General features: G+C 36.3%; 1 protein-coding gene across 6 annotated transcripts in view; it reads right to left on the bottom strand.

Annotated features, from left to right (window-relative positions):
• Nucleotides 1-410: 410 nt before the first annotated feature.
• Nucleotides 411-19,528, bottom strand: part of LOC129261676 (putative uncharacterized protein MYH16) — a 44,572-nt gene continuing 25,454 nt past the window's right edge. For 3 of the 6 annotated variants that reach the window (XM_064099990.1, XM_064099989.1, XM_064099987.1), the window contains 13 exons: nt 19,167-19,319; nt 18,154-18,381; nt 16,311-16,442; nt 15,675-15,890; nt 14,913-15,044; nt 12,413-12,477; nt 11,432-11,525; nt 8,500-8,528; nt 7,579-7,715; nt 6,721-6,877; nt 5,342-5,699; nt 4,183-4,343; nt 411-2,825 (listed from right to left, as the gene is read on the bottom strand). In XM_064099990.1, the coding sequence (XP_063956060.1) occupies nt 2,798-2,825; nt 4,183-4,343; nt 5,342-5,699; nt 6,721-6,877; nt 7,579-7,715; nt 8,500-8,528; nt 11,432-11,525; nt 12,413-12,477; nt 14,913-15,044; nt 15,675-15,890; nt 16,311-16,442; nt 18,154-18,381; nt 19,167-19,319 (1,890 nt within the window). In that variant the 3' untranslated portion in view covers nt 411-2,797. Of the gene's footprint in view, nt 3,276-4,182; nt 4,344-5,341; nt 5,700-6,720; nt 6,878-7,578; nt 7,716-8,499; nt 8,529-10,504; nt 10,640-11,431; nt 11,526-12,412; nt 12,478-14,912; nt 15,045-15,674; nt 15,891-16,310; nt 16,443-18,153; nt 18,382-19,166; nt 19,320-19,528 lie in introns of those variants that run through there. The other 3 variants (XM_064099991.1, XM_064099988.1, XM_064099992.1) reach the window with 2 other exon arrangements.

Consider the following 19,528-nt stretch of genomic DNA (forward strand, 5'->3'; position numbering starts at 1 on the left):
TAGCATATTCTCTGTATACAATGAGCAAATACCTCTACACCTTGTGCATGCACATAAAAAGCTATCATAAATATGGGACGGTTAACAATTTCTTCACAATAGATATTTGGCAAGGTTATGTTGAACTACTGGCTCTTACAGGTAAACAGGCATATCCTTTTCCATATTTTTCAAAAATTCAGACTCATATTGAGGCTACAAAGAATAAGAATTACTAATTTGTTCAATTATTCTTTTATAAACTCAATAAGGCAGTGCATTAAAATACTATATTTTCTTTTCATAATAGATACATGCCTGCATGCAATTTTTTTTTTGGTCGATACAAAATATTGATGTGATACATGATTATTCAATATAACCGGGGTTTGAATATTCATTACTATTGGTATACAAATAGGTTACATTTGTTTTGTATACATTATAATATATAATATTAATAGTAGCAGATCAGTAAAGAAGTATATATATCTAAATATGGATATCTCATTTTGTTCATTTTATTACAATCGTCTAATAAGGCCCAGATGAGAAAAAACAGTATGAAAATATTATCATAAAACCTAGTCAAACTCGATCTGAAATTTAAGTAAAAACAATGAAAATTTTCAACTTTGATATTAGAAATTCTGATAAAAAATGCATAATAGATATATAGTGTTTATCAGAAAACTTGCATAATTTTTGCTCTCTTGTTCTATGTGATCTGCATAATATTCTGCATAATTAACAGGTTTTTTTTTGTTGATCTTATGGCATTGATTTTTGAAGCAACAAAAAACAGAGAAAACAAGACATATATAAGAAAAATATGTCACCCATGAAGAAATTACAAAAAATTCCTGAACTGCATACAATTTTTTTACATCAAATATGATCACTCTAGGAGTATAAAACAAATGAAGTGTCCTAGCTTTAATTAGTTCGGATGAACTGCATTGTAATAAAATCTTCAACTTTTTAACTACATTCATATTTTGATGATTGGTAGTATGGGTGAAAAAATCGATTTCTCCCCTTTTTTTAACCACTGAATACAAGTACTTGTAATCATTACAAATAATGTTCCCTTCCAGAAACCTTTGCTAATGCTGTCTTCTAATCATAACCACGTCTTCTAACATGTTTGATAACATGATCTTGCATGAACTGGCCTGCACACAATGACATAACACATCTAATTTGCATGGCACCAAATCGAAATCTAGTGCATATGATTATCAATGTGCCAAAATTGTTAGTCAATGCAATTTAGACACCCATAACACAAAAATAAGTGACAAATGTAAATAAAGCTGCATGACTAAATCTGATGTCACATAATATCTTAGGAATTCAAAATGAGTAAATTTTAAAAAAGCTATAAAAATGAGTTCTTTTCTGTATCCTATTAGAAATACTCAAAATGTACATCGTATTAATAGTGATTGTGCTAACAAATATACAAATTTTTCACGCAAATGTTAAAAACATTATATGGTTAAAAGTGTCCAGTAAATATTGATTAATTCATATTTTTCAAAAACAAAATGCAAAAAAAAAAGTTTAAAAATGAGCAGCATGATTTTATTGACCAAACAATATATCTGAACTTAATGAATGTGCAAAAAAAAAGAAAAAAGATAATAAGTGGAATTGATGTGATACAATCTCTGGGATAAACCCTGTGCATTCCAAAATGAGACGTAATTATTGTGGTACAGATATGTTGAATTTTTTTTCTCCAATTATAATTACTTTGACTTTATTTCATCTTTTGTTGCAGGATTATAGGACATATAAAAGTAATGAATATTTCGAGCTCTTTATTTGGGGATCATTTTCTGGGTAAGGATGAGGCGACTGATATATTTCCACACAAGCAGCAATGAACCATGGTCATATGATTGTATTAGTATGCAATATAATCAAAATAGATTAGTTCTCTTTATACAAACATTTTAAAGGCTCATAATGACAATGATTTTATCTGCAACGATCTAAGCATCTGTTGAATTGAACCATAGATGAGTCAATTCCGTAGACTGTAAAAACATTGAGTGGTCTAGTGGTCAGAGCAATGGTCTCATGATTGTGAGTTTGAGTGTGCGAATCCCTGTTCGGCCATTATATCCTCTTGAATAAAAATAAAGGGGCCTAAGAGTAATTTCTGTGGTTTAGAAGCTCAGCCAGTATGACTGATAGACGTATCCGTTTGACCAATAATTGAAAATGAAGTAGGATTTTCCTTCATATTTTGGCCCGGTAACATAATGTACAATCAATCATACAACTGATTGAACTTGTAATCTACAACAACCCATTCCCAATAATCATAATTACTTGCAAATATTGATTATATCTTTGGCATCAACCCCCGTTAGTGTGACTTGGGTATTAGTTTGTGCAACTGCTGCCAAAACAATATCACTGTTTATTTTGACGACACTGGACACTGATAAGAATACATGGATCTGTTCACATTGCACAATATATTCATCATGCTGCATAAAAAATCCAACTCATATCAAACTTCTTGGCAATGTGTTAACAGCTCTTGCATTCTTAATGAATTTTAGCACCACTCTGCTATACATGAACCAACATCTTATATTATTGTTAGTAAAAAAAAAAAAGTATCAGCAACCCAACGAAATGTACACAATGATATGTGCAACAGGTAGTTATGTGTACATGTAAACATGGGTGTGTATTACAGCACATATATATATAATTCCATCAAAATTCACATAATGCATGGATGATTGTATTAGAAAAATTTGAACAACACACATTATTAAAGAATACTTTACTATTTTTAAACTTCATTATCATCCATTGGAGGCCTATAGAATTCAGAAAGACAAAATACAAGAAAGAAAGGCAAAACATTGAAAGACATCATCAAACAATAGTACAATTCAAATTAAGAAAGACATACATTATTGTTCTGGGGCAACTTACACAAAACTTAGTGAATGATCGTATAGTTGATTTTGACAAGCGAGTACACATATTGACCAATGCAATCAATTGCAAAATCATACTTACGACCAATCCCTTTGCTTTGTGTTAAGGGGCCTGATTATTGACATGACACATACATTATATTTGTTCTCAAGATGATTTAAACACTTAATCAATGCATTTGAATATGAAAACATTTAAAGCATGTTTTGTTGTTTTTTACACTCATAATACTATGTTTTGAAGGTTATAAAAATAATGTGAGCATGAAAAGAGAGCTGAATGATCAGTAAAAACACATTTAAATTCTTCACCTAGTGCTGTTGAGTCTGCAAAATGGGAGAAACAAATAGAAATAAGAATAGAAAGGAAAAACAGTATTAATTCAAAGTAGGAAACAAAAGGCACTTGACTCATATCAAATCTAAATTTATTCACTGATTTACACAGATATATTGTATCTATTTGTATTCATACTCCAATTTTATTTCTGTTTTTATACAAATACCTCAACATTCTTATCATACCTGCCTTAGATGACAGATGCAAATTCAATTGTAGTAAAAGCATTTTTTTCCCCAATTAAACGGAGAAAGGGTACATCTATTTCGAATCTATAATGTCATTTTTTTTCCTATTTATTTTTTTGTTTTCATAAAATTGGATGAATGGTACTGAATCTTCTATCAATTATCTCATAACTCCTTTCCTGTATTTCTCATTGACCTTACAATAATTCAACCATATTTCATGCTATATTTCGAAAATGGGTATTTGTATCAAGACTAATTCTCCATCCCTGGAACCTATAGATATCCTAAAGGCATTGACAGACAACGATTTAACTTTTACAAATCTAAGCTGTAAGGTGTCTTGTGTCACCTGTGTCTGTGATATGTTGTAAACATTTAGCCTTAAAAAATGCACCTGAAAACAGCTTCAACTAAGTGAAATGTAAAAATGACCATAAACTCTATCCCAATTTCATTCCATATACTACATGTATTTATACAATTATTGTCCCCAGCAGTGAAATCAAATGATAATTTTGCAGTCAGACATCTTGAAATTTGTCGTACAAATTTGATTTGTTTTCTTCCTGGATGTTTTGTGATCATGAGAACAATAATAAATACAATTAAAGTTCAGGATCTTTTTAAACACAAACTTTGTAATGTTGACCAATGTCTTTGAAATACAAATGTCATTTGAACGGATAATTGCAGGAATACTCACTTTGATCTGGATGAGCCTCCGGTGGAGCCGAGTGATTTTTCAAATTTCTTACTCGATGGCAAGACAAATCTAGCTTGTTTCTTTCCTCCATCCCCGCTTCCTCCCGTCGAATTCAGGTCAGGTTTCACAGCTGGTTTCTTCATGTCCTTGATTGTCTTATCCTACATGTAAAAATAGTAAGGATACCCGTCTGTGAAAACTGCCCATTCTTTCAATTGTCTCATGGATGACTTTCATGCCATAAACTGTAATATCCTACATATAAAATACAAAAAGTAACTGATTGCTTGGGTTGAGAAAGTCCACAAGAGTGGACAAAACATTTGCCATGTAATTTCTACGATTGCATACAAGATGCAATGATTACTTTTATAAATGATACCGATGCAGTGAAAACTGCCCACACTATTTGCATCCTTACGTCAAACTCCCGTTTGGAGAAAGACCGCACTTCAGATTGCAAACTGCGGTGTTATACCCCATTTTCCATTTGGATCTCCCAAAAATCATTTCCAAGCCCTTATCAACCGCGCTTGGCCAGGTAATCCAGGGGTAATCCCCGCTGTCTCAATTTCACCTCCACAGGCCAGTATATGAGCGTTGAGCAAAGGACGAAAAGATAAACAACAGCTGTGCTATTACGTAAGACTTCTCTGCCTGTAGTAGGACCTTCGGAATGAAATTATTGTATTCGATATTTAATCACGTTTTCAAAGGCATATTGTATTCAGTAATCCAATGTTAGTCCATTTTCAATTTCAAACGAAGAAAATCGACCTCGAAATAAGGAAAGTAAGCGAATAAAACGGACGGCATGCTTTGCAGGGACCGCACTCAGCGCTGCGCATGCATCCCATCGTGTGTGGCCCCCTGCTGTGACTGTATATGCCGGGCTGTTGTGTTATCTTCGGACCGATGTCAAGAAACAGGTGTTTTGATACTTAAATTGCTTGCTTGGGGCAGTTACGGTTTGTCGTACTTGGAGAAGAAAATTGATGAGAAGGGAAACTGGGGTATGGTGTTCTCAAATGAAAGTTTTTCGTCATGTCAAAGCTATGCCTCAGGCATTTTAAAGCTTTTGGAAGAGTTGTATTGTATATGAATAATTTGTGAATCAACGCAGTCTCCTTGGCCATCATCAATGACAGAACACACCTACCTGTGAACTCCTGAGAGCTTGTAGTCTGGACTCCATGCTGTTCAGTGACTTCCTCCTATCCTCATACCCACTGGCCTTCCCCAGGTCCTTGAGACCTTTCCGATCCTTAGGATCCGGAGACAACGCCCGCTTCTCGTCTCCACCACCTCCTCCTGCAGCACCGCCCTGCGGACTCTGCTTGACCGATAGCCTCTTGAGAGCAGCTGCAAGCTGCTGGGGCGTGGCCGCTCTACCCGACCCAGGTTTGGGCGAGGGTGTGGTCGATGAGATGGGCGACGCCCTGCTGGAGGTTTGAGAGCGTTCCAAGGCAAGGGTGGAGTTTGGAGTTCTCTTTAGCGGTGACTCTTTTACCTTTTGACTGGTGACAAACAAACAGCATACAATAAGTACATAAATGTGCTTTTCTTCAACTTGTTTGAATAACATGACAATACGATTGACCTTTTCTAAGACGATTTTCATGACGATTTACACCATATTCACCATGATCTCCACATGTGTTATGAAGTGGTACATAAATATGGAAGGACCAAGGAATCAATCACAGAATATTTGCCATCATTGTCGCTGGCATGTAGATAGAGTGGGGGGGGGGGCTGGGGGGCACTGGACCCCCCCCCCCTTCCTTAAGTTGAATGACCAACAAAAAGAAAAAGAAAAAAAAAAATGAAAAATATACATTATTTTCTTATTATATCAAAATTGTTCACAATAAGTAGATTTTCCATTAAGAAAAGGGTAAAATTATTTGCCTATAGTGATGTTGTAAAATTTTTGCCCCATATGCCACGTCATGCTCCTTCAAAATTTTGGCTTGTTACCCCACTTCTAATTCTGATTGATCAAACATCTAGTGTCCCTCTATTTTAAAGTCTGACTATATAAACTTTGTATAAAGGACTCTTACGAGTACCAAGGTGAACAAAAGACCTACTACAACATACACACCGATACACTGGTTTTATTATTATTAAGTCTTGTTTATACAGGGTAGCCTCATCAGTGACGCATACTGTTCTCCCAGAGGGCTCTGTTACATGTAAACACATGCAAATACAAAATCAAAAGACAACAAAGGCATGAAAGACATATCCTGAAGATTTTCATGAAACATCTTGATGGTCATTCTCACTGAAAAATGATACATGTTACTAAAATCCTTGCCTTAGGTTTGCTAAGACCACATTTTTAAAGGTAAATCACTGAGAAAGCTTTTGGTGAAAGGCTCTCCTGGAGTGCTTCAAGAAACATCTTGATGGACATTTTCGCTGATAAATGATGTCAGCTACTGAATCCTATCCTCTGGTTGGCTGAGAGCAAATGTCTCTAGAACCACTCACTAATGCCTCCCGTCATATGATCCTTTAATATCAGCTTACCTCTCTTTGGCATCTTTCTGTTTCAATGTAAGGAGGTTGTTGAGGTTCTCCACCTCCTTGTGGAGCTCCTCGTTATCCTCCTCCAGGTTCTCCTTCTCCGTCAGCACCTCCTGGTACTGACTTTCCAGACGACTGCACTTGGAGCACCTCGACTTCTCTACAGGAGAGAGAAAGAGAGAGAGGGAGGGAGATGATGATGACAATGTGTATCAATTCCAACAAGTTAAAATTCATTTGAGATTTCCAGTTATCAAACTTCAAACTTAAAGAAAGTTCAAGTGGATTTATTTCTCATTTATACCAAAAGAAAATATATATTACAATGCAACAAAATAATGAATTACATTTAACAGAAACATGTTGGCAATACTCATTGATATTCATATGCAAAATATTTGACATAAGCAGATACAAATTATATGAGAAATGAGGAACCAAAGAAGCTAAGGTTGTAAAGATTGATCACTCAAGGATTAAGTACAGTCTGTACGTAAAGTAAAGTATGAAGTCAAGATAAGATTGTAAAAAAAATGTGAAGCACATTGCCTTGTGAAATAAAAATAAAATAAGCAAAGAATATCAAGTACAAATGGAAAACAAGACTACAGAAAAAGGATGGTTATGGGAAAAAATGGGAGACATAATTTTGTAGAAAGAGTGATTCCATGTGTCAGTAAGAGGGTAATCAATACTTAAATGTAGATACCAATTCTGGCATGCACCAAGTAAATAAGACAGAATATTTGATCTAAATATGAGGCAGAAAGAATCTTAGAACCGACTGGTTCTGAGAAAATTTTGATTTATTTTTCAGATCAAAAATTTAATTTTTTAATTTCACAGGCCTATTTTACTTACCATCCCTGAGTGAATCCATATCCTTGATAAGATTGTCTTTGCTTTCCTCCAATCTCTTGTTTCTACTCTGTAGATTGTTCACCATTCTATTCATGTTGCCAATCTCTTCCTGGAGACCTTTGACCTTGTCCTCATACCTTGATGGAATGCAATGTGTTTTGTATCATAGTGGAGAGGGTGGGGGGGGGTAAGGAATCGAGAATAAACCAAAATTGAAATTTGAAATTTGAAATAAAGACAAATTTAATGAGAATAGTTCATATTTCTATAGCGCCTTTTCAATGATATACAAAGTTTTTTACTTTGAGATGCCACCCCTGGAATATGTACAAATTACAAGGCAGTGACAGTATTGTTTTAAGTCCAGTGCGCACAGGATGATGATATTAGAAAACATAGGTCTTCTCGTTTTGTAAGCATTGTTCCAATGTTCGTATTAAAAAAGAATTAGTATACCTTTATTAATTACAATACGTTGACAGATATAATTTACTGTAAAATCAATTGGCGCATCCAATTAAGCTAATTACTACACATCAGCTAATGTGTAGTAATTACCTAGATTGGATGAGCCTGTCCCTTTGAGTGTTTTATATCAGAAATATGGCGCAATATAAATGATGTGTATTATCATCAAAAAGTTTTACGTACTATATACTGTGAATCTCCTCTACAATTTTTTTTTTACTTGAAACAAAGGACTGCATATTTTATTCTGATGTTTGTAGCTATATACTTTACTGAAGAGTTGACAGATTAGATTATGAATGATGTGGCTTTTGGTCACTGATTTGGTAACTTAAGTGATAAATTCAAAACGGTGACATATAAAAGAGAAATGCACGTATAGTGATTGATAAGCACACTTGTGAGAGAAAGTTCCTTAGTGATAATCTATAAAGAATGGAACACCTGACTTACCTCTTCACTTTCAAATTGCTATCTTCGGACTGAAAATTAAATGAATGAAAGAATATCAAAAGATATTATTAACACAAATTATTTCTGTTTGGCCAGTTCAAGCACAATATTCCAGATTTCATAGTAGGAAAAATTGATTAAAGTCACCAACTAAGGTAAACCAAATATGCTTTTTACACTTGAATTTCTTTCTTCCCCTGCTCTCTCCCAAACCCTATACTATTTCATTTTCAGATTTTTCAGTACTCTTCATATACTATTAAGTGCATAAGGCATGCTTAAAATTGCATTGCACCATGATCGGTGTAGTACTACAAACCCTGCTCGTCTATTAAAAGTATACTATAAATTTCAGAATTAAACCACTTTGGTAAAGGTGACTGTGATAAGGGGATGGGCTTAGTTAAATTCTTGTGTAAAAAGCATAAAAAGACCAAAGTAACAATCAGTACCTCAAAACACACCAAGCCCTTTAACACATCGCTTAGCAATTGATCATAATGCAGATCTGAATAATTGATTCCTCTGATCATTATGTTCATTCAAGCATGCTAATGAAGTGTAATATCAATCACTACGCTTGTGATACAGGGTGCAGGAAACCAGAATTTAACAGTGCCAACATGAAACCAATCAGCAAGAATGTGTCTCCTTTCCGAAATCCATTACATGTTTGCCCATCAACATTCAAACACACAAAAAAACACAAGTAAAATATTTGCTAAACTGCCGATCGGTGTATAACCACTTTGTCAAGGAATAATTGCCAAACTGGAAGGAGATTTCTGTGTTCCAAAGAGCTTTGGAATAGGCAAAGTCACCTGTATCTGCATAAAGTAAGTCAAGTCAAGTCAGTTCGAGGGCATGGAATAGCTTTAGCCTATGCCATCTCGGGTACCATGTACATAGAAGCCCTTCCAGACCTCTCTATCCACCATGGCTGTCTTCAGTTCATTAATGCTATCAAGGCCTGAGCTCAGGCCTTTCTTTTCAACATTGATATAAGTGGCCCGACTTATGAAATGAGTTTCTATGTACTAATAAGCCTGTTCACGGTTGTAAACTGCGCACGAGCAGAAAAAGGTCATTTGAGATAAACCATAAAGGTGGCTTTCAAATTCACTGACATAGGCATTTGTGATTTGATGATTATTCATGTATTCCTTTCAAAATATTTTATCACATCCAAGCTGAAGAGTAATAAATAGAGCCTTCATAATCACTGGTATTTGACAGTAGCCTAAACAATAGTCAAATGTGCCAAAGGCAGACAATAAAACAGATTTCCAAACTTTATCCCTGATGTACTATTCTAGTCACCTGGTCTATACTATGCCTTTTGTTCTTAGAATTTGAATACTCTACCGGTAAAGCTTACGCAACATCTACATTTGAAAATGATAGTGCTTATCCTAATGAAAAATCACAAAGGTCATTTGAGAGAAGTTGATCATGAGCTAACCGTGAACTGGCTTATTGGATTTATATAACCCCGTGTCCAGAGGATACAGAGTGCTGATAACCAGATATTTCTCGGTGATTGTTCTTATCAGTCAGTCAGTTCGAGGGCAGGAAAAGGCTTTAGCCTATGCCATCTCGGGTACCATGAACATAGAAGTGCTTCCAGACCTCTCTAGCCAGCATGGTTGTCCTCAGTTCATTAATGCTATCAAGGCCTGAGTCTTTCTTCAAAACACTGATATATGTGGCCCGACTTCTTCCTCTTCTGGCTGTTCCTTGTTTATAGGCTCCCAGAGGATGAGAGGACTTTCAGATAGTTCAGCATGTCGATAGTTCAGCATGTCGGACACAATGACCTGCCAACCTCATCCTTCTCACTGCACTTTGACAGATACTTTTGGCAAACCACCGTATACATAAAGGCTGATATATTATATTACGGGTATGAACCAATGTCTTATTGTGCCCTGAAGAGTTCGATCCCAGTCACAGCATCCACAGACCCATTAATAGTCCCACAAAGTGCTTTTCAATGCCTTGGTGATATGGCAGAGAAACCTCAAACAATCACCCTCTCTTGAGGAAAGTCATTGGAAACACTGGCAGGGTAAAATACCGACACCTTACACCTTACCTTAAGTATCCCATTGGGTTCTTTAAATCTAACTTTTGAAAATTTCTTTGATGGGAAAATAAATGGAAAAAAAAAGAGTTTGCATTTTTATGTTTATTCATTAATTCAAACTACAGCATCCCCTTTCGAGCTAAAATTGGTTTACAAGCTTTGATAAAAATGTAAATATGACGGGAATGATTAACAATAAGTGAACTTTTAATGAGATATAAGGTGGTATTTTCATATGTTAACCTGGATTTTAGTCCAGATTCAACAAAACTTTCGATCAAACTTGCATGGATGCTGGATTTATTCTTCCTTACGCAATATATGTAATGCAAAGGCAATCTATAAAAAAGGCATTTTTGTGGTCTGAATTCTAAATGCACATCGGTTCTGTTAGAATATTGAAGCTGAAACACAGAGAGTGTATTTTCTAATGTTTTATAACTTTTCTACTTGTCTTTGCAATTCTAAAAGCGGTCTTGAATATGACATGGATTTTATGATGCAGTGATTTTGTATTCATCCATGTCTAAATGTCCCAGGTTTGGCACTTTTTTGTATGTTTTTATTTAGCACAGTGGAGGTGTTGATAGTACACAGAACTCCTATTTGAATCTTTCTTTCCTACAATTCCTCTACAAATTTGCAATAAAGTGTACCCTTATTTTTCTTTCATTTTTATTAACAAATCTTAATTTTTTTTTATGTCATTTGACTTTCTGCAGCACTTTTGGCAACAAGAGAGCAATGGCACCTTAAAAAGGAGTACATATGAAACCGTATGGATTCTTTCTCTATCTTTCTCCATCTATGACTTCATCAACAATATCTTAAAATCTGTCGACATACCTTTCCTTCCACTGCTCTATTCATATCTTCAAGGATGGTCAGTTCATTCTTCTGTGCATCAAGTTTTTTCCTCAGATCTCTCAGCTCATCATCCCTATAGTGAGAGTAAGAAAATAACTGATAGACCACAAGGTGTTGAACGGAGGCTCTAAAGGGCCATGTACTTGACGTGAAGGCGAGATATTTCATCTTGCCTTGTCGATTTGATAGCGATACAAACAGGGCAAGGTATGTGTTTTTGCCAAGTCATGTAAAGAATTGTTATCGTCAGAGCAAGATACATTATCTTACCAAGTCAACTTGATAGCATTTTAAGGTTGACATGGAGAGATATATTATTTTGCCAAATCAACATATAAACATTTGTATGCCAACATGACAAGAAAAGTAATCTTGTACAGTTGACTTACTGGTCTTATGTTGTCATGGCGAGATATGCAGTACACGTAGCTAACGATAATGTTATTTGCTATGATGACATGTAACATGTAACAACTTTTCTAAGTTGACTTGGCAATATTACACATCTTGCTATCTCATTGGGTAGATGGCATGTTGAAACTCCAGGTGCATTGGCAAAACTGGATTACTTTTTGTTGACATAAAAGCATCACTTAAATCGACCCACTAATTATATTAAAAATGTTAGACATGAAAATGATGAAAAATTATTTATCATCAATAACGACCACTGTCGGGACATGGTGTGATTGCTTGTCTTTCATCTTTTATCTAATGACTATTTTATCATAATTAGAATTTCATCAACATAGCTGCTATCAGTAATCGTAAACATTTGTTTCTTCAGACTTTTATTACATTATCCTCATTAGCTTTGTTGTCTTTGCAATATTATAAAATAAACAGTTTTTTTTCTATAACAAACATGATGAAGATAAAGCAACTCCAGATAAAAGAACAATATAAAGATGAGTCTTATAATACTGATGAAAGCTGAGAAAAAGAATACTCAACACTCACGCATTGTCTTGAAGTGAATCTAGTCTTCGTTTCAGATCCATCTTTTCTCTCATCAAATTGTCATACTGTAAAAATAAAAGGTGAAAATACACTAGACATGAATTCTAAATGTCACTCAGTTACATACCTTGAAAAAGATGAGGTCTCAAAAAATAAAACAATTGCTATTAATAACAAGTGGAACGCCTCTGGCAGTCTCGCCTGCATTACGCAATTTAATATCTATAGCAGCAGTGCTAACTTTGAAAACTACTATAAAATAATCATTCACAAAAACACCATTCATATAATGACATAATACCACGTTCATTGACCATAAATTACATTTGAACGGAGACTTAAGACTGTCAACTACACCCATGTCCACATTTCATTCACTCTATCCATAAACTTTCAAAGTTATGATGGCAATTCAACAATTACCCCAACATGGCCTAAGTTTATTGACCTTAACTGACCTTTGACTTGGTTTTGTGACCTGAAACTCACAGCGGATGTTCAGTGATGCTTGATTACTCTTATATCCCAAGTTTTATGAACTAGATTCATAAACTTTCAGAGTTAGGATGGTAATTCAACAAATACCCCCAACACGGCCAAAGTTCATTGACCTTTAATGACCTTTGACCATGGTCATGTGACCTGAAATCGTACAGGATGTTCAGTGATACTTGATTACTCTTATGTCCAAGTTTTATGAACTATATCCATAAACTTTCAGAGTTAGGATGGTAATTTAACAATACCCCCAACACGGCCAAAGTTCATTGACCTTAAATGACCATTGACCATGGTCATGTGACCTGAAACTCGCACAGGATATTCAGTGGTACTTGATTAACATAATTTCCAAGTTTCATGAACTAGATCCATAAATTTTCAAAGTTATGATGGTAATTCAACAAATACCCCCAACTTGACCAAAGTTCATTGACCCTAAATGACCTTTGACCTTGGTCATGTGACCTGAAACTCAGGCAGGATGTTCACTAATACTTGATTAACCTTATGTCCAAGTTTCATGGACTAGATCCATACATTTTCAAAGTTATGATAGTAATTCAACAAATACCCCCAACTTGACCAATGTTCATTGACCCTAAATGACCTTTGACCTTGGTCACGTGACCTGAAACTCAAGCAGGATGTTCACTAATACTTGATTAACCTTATGCTCAAGTTTCATGAACTAGGTCTATATACTTTCTAAGTTATGATGTCATATCAAAAACTTAACCTTCGGTTAAGATTTTGAAAATAATTTTCCCAACATGGTCTAAGTTCATTGACCCTAAATGACCTTTGACCTTAGTCATGTGACCTGAAACTCATGCAGGATGTTCCCTAATACTTGATTAACCTTATGTTTAAGTTTCATGGACTAGATCCATAAATTTTCAAAGTTATGATGTCATTTCAAAAACTTAACCTTAGGTTAAGATTTGATGTTGACGCCGCCGCCGTCAGAAAAGCAGCGCCTATAGTCTCGCTCTGCTATGCAGGCGAGACAAAAACCCAAAGTGCCTCACCATAACTGGACCCATGAGCTATAAAATTAAGCATAATCAATGAATAAATCTGGATAAACCACGGTTTCAAACCACTGTTGGGCAATTCCATAAAATAATCAACATTTTCATACATCCAACCCCATTTGCTTCAATACTTCTTTTTCATCATGAACTGCTCAAGCCATCATAATTTGAGAGCATTCAAAACCTTTGATAAGAACTAGAAAACAGAGACAAAAAGGTTCCACATATAGGAGGTAAGGAAGATGATTCATCAAGCTGTTCACAGATACAAATGACTTCACGCACGACAGGTAATCCTTTCATGTGCTAAATAACAATGATAATCATAATAACAATATGGTCTATTTATACAGGTAATTTCATATACTCTCCTGCACTTACTTGGTATCATATTATTACCCCGGCTGTAGCTGAGCCGCCATATAGGCACTAAAGCGTTCAAGGAATAAATCCTACCGGGTACCCATTCACCTTACCTGGGTCGAGTGCAGCACAATGTAGGTAAATTTCTTGCTGAAGAGAAACATGCCATAGATGAGATTCGAACCCACTTCCCCTCGGATTGAAAGATGAGTCATAACCACTAGACCACGATGCCCCCATTGAATCCCTATGTAGTTAACTTACCACCCAAGACCATATTCCAGTCGTGCGTATAGTTGTGCGTAACTTTATAAACAGCTTTATGAAACACCAACATGCACGTTACAATCTTTGTGAATTAGTAAAAATGGACAATCAAACATTCTGAGAAACACTGAGAAATAGATTACTGAGGAAAAAAGTAAGTAATATGGGATGATTTGAAGGCAATATTACTAGAAGCCTCTCTTATTGATACAGATATATTTTAAGCCTTTGAAGCTGCTATAACAAAAAATTAAAAACGGCAGATGAGAGTCTCAACGGGTGACTGCTAAGTTTACATACGTTAGTAATTTGAAAGAGAGCTGGTTCATGTGTACCTTATCATGAGATTCTCTGAGCTGGTTGTCCTGATCTTGAATCTGAGTCTCTTTAATCTTGATGGTCCCGTTGACCCTAGCTAGTTCCGCCCTCACGCTCATCAATTCATCTTCTACCTCATTCATCGACTCCTGAAATTCAAAAGCATATGGAATGCATCAGTGATCAGTAAATGTTGTCAAACAATTTGTATACGTTGTCTATTTATCTATCCTAACCAGCCATCAGCTAAACCCATCTACTTACCTATCTACCAAATCAATTCATCCATCCATATATCTATTGTTCTACCTATATATTCACCTAACTTTGTATATATTTTGTATTCATCTATCTGCCTGTCTATTTATCTTTCTCCTATCTGTCTCATGGTCTGTGTATGTATCTGTCATTCTGTCTGTATACCTTGCTATCTATGTATCAAGCTTAATCTATCCACAGATATATCTTATATTGTCTATCAACAAATCTATTATCCATCTGTCCACCCATCCACCCCACAAACCAACTCATCCATGCATATAATCCATCTATCTATTTGTCAACATGTATCTTTCTATCTATCTATCTATCTATCTATCTATCTATCTATCTATCCATCCACCCATCCGCCCATCTATCTATCTATCTATATATCCACCCATCCGCCCATCTATCTATCTATCTATCTGTCTGTCTGTCTGTCTCTCTCTCACTCTTTCTATCTATCTATCTATCCATCTGTTTATCCATCCACCCATCTATCTACAAACATCACCCACCTTTAACTTAGGCTTTTGCATCCTCTCTTCCTCCAGCTCTTCACTCATGTTCTTGATGAGTTGTTCTTTCCTATCGATCTCTCTGCGTAGATCCTGCAGTTGTCTTGTCATGCTATGTTGCAATTCAGTCTCGTTCATCTCCTTCTCTTCTTTCAATCTGGAGTACTTCTTGTTGGTGTCGGACAGCATCTCCTTCAAAGATTCTACGTCGTTCTCCTGATGAGAGAAGATGGAGATTGGGACAGGGATATCAAAAAGCTTTCTATTCTTCATCCTCAACATTGAGAGTCTGTGCGTCCAACTTTTGAGCGTTACGCCATCTCATGTCCTTACTGGCTGCTACAAAGCATTTGGGTCTACGGTCCATGAAGGACAGTTAGCTAACACATAATAAAAAAGATACTGGAAAGGCATTTACCTACATTTGCCACTCTCCACTCAGGTGCAGTAAATGAGTACCTAATAGGAATCAATTTTTTATTCCTCGAGCACTTAATCAAGTTAGCCATGCTTAAAGCTGGAGAAATGGAATGCAGCACTCACTGTGGAAACACTGTAGAAGTGTTGATATAAATGATGCCTATTATTACATGTACTATCATTGTTATTAAAAACATAATCATTGATATTGCATACCTGCGCAGTCCTGAGCCTCTTGAGTTCTTCCATCCTATTTTCTACCTCATTCTTCAGTCTAATGATTTCACCTTCCTGTTTCTCAACGATGCTTGTCAGGTGCTCCACGGTTCGGCCCGCTTCACCACGGATCTAGAAAGAAACCATTTCAATATGCATGATCATACACTGACGACACTCTTTGAAGATTAATTTGTGAGGGAGGTGGTTATTTTCTTCTTTCCTCTTCACAGTGAGGCTTTCTTCTTCTATCATCTCAGGTGTCAAGTCTTGTATGTGGAAGCGCCGTGGTGTAGCGGTTCTGACTCTCGCCTTGTAATCAGAGGGTCGTGTGTTCGAATCCCACCATGGCCTAGCGTCCTTTGGCAATTCTTCTATCCACAATTTGCCACTCTCCACCCAGGTGTTAAATGGGTACCCGGTAGGATGCGAAAGCCTATGTAGTATGCCTAGCAATTGAGTCTTGGAACTCTTGGAGTGGAGAAGGTGCATACATTGTATGCGGGCATGCAAGGATCCGATGACCGGGGTAATAATATATCTGTAAAGCGCTTAGAGACGTCGTTCCGATGCGGAATATTATTATTATTATTATTCCAGTCATCTGGATTTGAAAACAAGTTGATGCACAAGATCCCACTGGTAGGGCATTTATCCTCATTACCAGGTTCCTTGGATTAGACCTTCAGGACACTTTAATACAGGCATTCACGCTTTCTTAGCAATCGGGTAAAAAGCTCTTTTAATCAATCTCTCAACAACAAATAACAACAAAAGACGTTTTTTACTAGTTTCCTTACCCAAAACACTTCATAGTGCGCCATTGAACCTCCCTCCCCTCCCCACACATCGAGGCCATTGTGATTATATCTGCTTTACACGGAGCTGTGATTCACATGAAATGGCTTAGGCTTGATTTTCGTTTTGTTATCATTGTCAAGCTTGGGAAAAGTGTGGAGAAACAGGTATAAAATAAAATATGAAATATAAACCCACTTTAAATGATAAAAGCTTACAATAGTGAAAAATGCTGGAGATGTCAGAAATAAACTTTTGTTTACATTCAGCTCTGTCCTCTGATCCAGCTGGCACAAAGAAAGGTAGTGCTTACCTCGGGTTAGAACGTTAATTTGGGTGGCAAAGTTGTCACAAACTTTTAGAATTTATCTGTTTTATTCAATTTTCTAAAAATACATGAGAAAGGTTTGAGAACTGTACCGCATGGTCGGTTTGTTTATGCCTGTTTTCCTTGACACAGCGTGAAAATGAGCATTTCTGCGCAAACAGATTTATGCGAGCTTTACAAAAATGGACAGTGCTCACTCAAGTGTAGCATTTTGTCAAAATTTTTACTTTCATTTGATAGATGAGACCCAAACCCAAGAATATATGTGAAAAAAATTATCCCCATATTGCATACATTTCAATTACCATGACCTTTTCGAAGTGTAAACTTTTTATTGATACGCACTGTAGAATGATACAATAGTCACATCAACAAAACCGACTGATGGTATGTAACCAGAAGTAAGATCATATATTTTGGTTGTAAGGAGTCAGTTTCGACAGTGCAAGTGTGGCCTTAAGCTGCAAAATATTTTTAGTATTCAAATGGGCATGACAATCCACCCCTCTCAAATGTACATGATATGCATGGACTCTCAAATAAAAGAGAAATTTGGTCCACAATTACACTCACACACTCATCACACACTCATTTTGTGCCAACCTAAAGATATCACAGACACAGATGGGACCTTGTAGCTCAGAATTGTTAAAGAATCAGTGTTGGCCAATGCCTTTAAGAAATATTTCCATAATACATCAACCAAATAAACAATACCTGTTCAAGTTCCAGCTCCTGCTTAGTCTTTCCCTGGAGAACCTGTCTCATTTCATCCTCTCTCCTGTTCAGCTCCTGCCTCATCTCGGATCCTTCATTCTCCTTCTTAAGGAGCTGGAGCTGGAGCTCCTTGATCTGCTTGGTGGCCTCCTCATGCATCCCCTCGATCTCCGACGACTGGCTCAGCTGGAACCTGCGCAGCTGATGATCCTTGTCAGAAAGTTGCTCCTGGAGGAACATGTCACATCATTTTTAGTTTTAGGTTCATAGTTACGTACATGCAGTTGCTGCTAACAATACCAGGAAAGAGTCTTTAAATTCAAGAGTAATTGTAACCATATCTTTGTAGAATTAGATCTGGTACATTTACATAAACCAGACTGTGAGGTCCTGAAATCTAGGCTGAAATATGATTACACTGAATATCACCGACACCAATAAGCACATGTGGGACATTGCATTGTTATTGCTTGGAAAGAAACCCAACATCTGGCAGGAATGGCATGCTTATTTTGTCTTTTTCTCAGCAATTACCCCCTTCACACCAATATTATTTGGCACATATTTTCTTTTAATATACACACAAAATTGGAAGGTCATTTCACTGGATTCTGTTTGAACCAATTTTCAGAAGTTTACCAATATTAGCATTTATGTTTAAGAGTATCACTTGGTTCTGCTGCCCTCAAGGGTACCCTATACCTTGAATGCACTCTCTAAGTGCTGAAAACAGCAGCTGAAACTGGAGCCAGGACAATGTATAGTGCGCGTTTGAATAGCCAACTATATAACTTGACTGTTGCTATATCAATTTTGGTGACAAACGGAACATATTCAGGTGCGCAAAAAAGAAAATGTAAAGGTTTTTTTTTTTATTGGGGAAGTTTAATCCGACAAACAACCCAAGAAGCCACTGTCACCAACAACAGCAGGCAGAAAGGTGTGATTTCAGAACTAGCCCCAAGCACTGTTTTTTCCTAGATGCTACCACTAAGAGGGAGAGTGTTTCATACCTCTAGATTCCTAACATCATTTTCTAGTTTCCTGACGTTCTTGTTGGCACTCAAGAGTTGCTCATGTAGGGTGCTGATCTCTCCTTGTCTCTCCTGAAGTAATCTTGGTTTCTCATCTCTTAGCTGCTCCAATAGCATCTTCTGTTCCTTGATCTACAACCAAAATGAAACGGAAATCAGTTAAACCCTTTCTGTACTGAGCTATATGACTCCATGAAAATACCTGGCTGGTGGGTGGGGGAAGCAACTCCAAATTCTCTCTTAACTTCACAGCCATTGAACATGCACTCACGTTGAAAATCAGCACATGCTATAGATGTTATCTCCACAACCCCTACAGTGAATTTTTACCAATACAACAT

The sequence above is a fragment of the Lytechinus pictus genome, chromosome 5 (genome assembly GCF_037042905.1).
Source record: "Lytechinus pictus isolate F3 Inbred chromosome 5, Lp3.0, whole genome shotgun sequence".
NCBI lineage: Eukaryota > Metazoa > Echinodermata > Echinoidea > Temnopleuroida > Toxopneustidae > Lytechinus > Lytechinus pictus.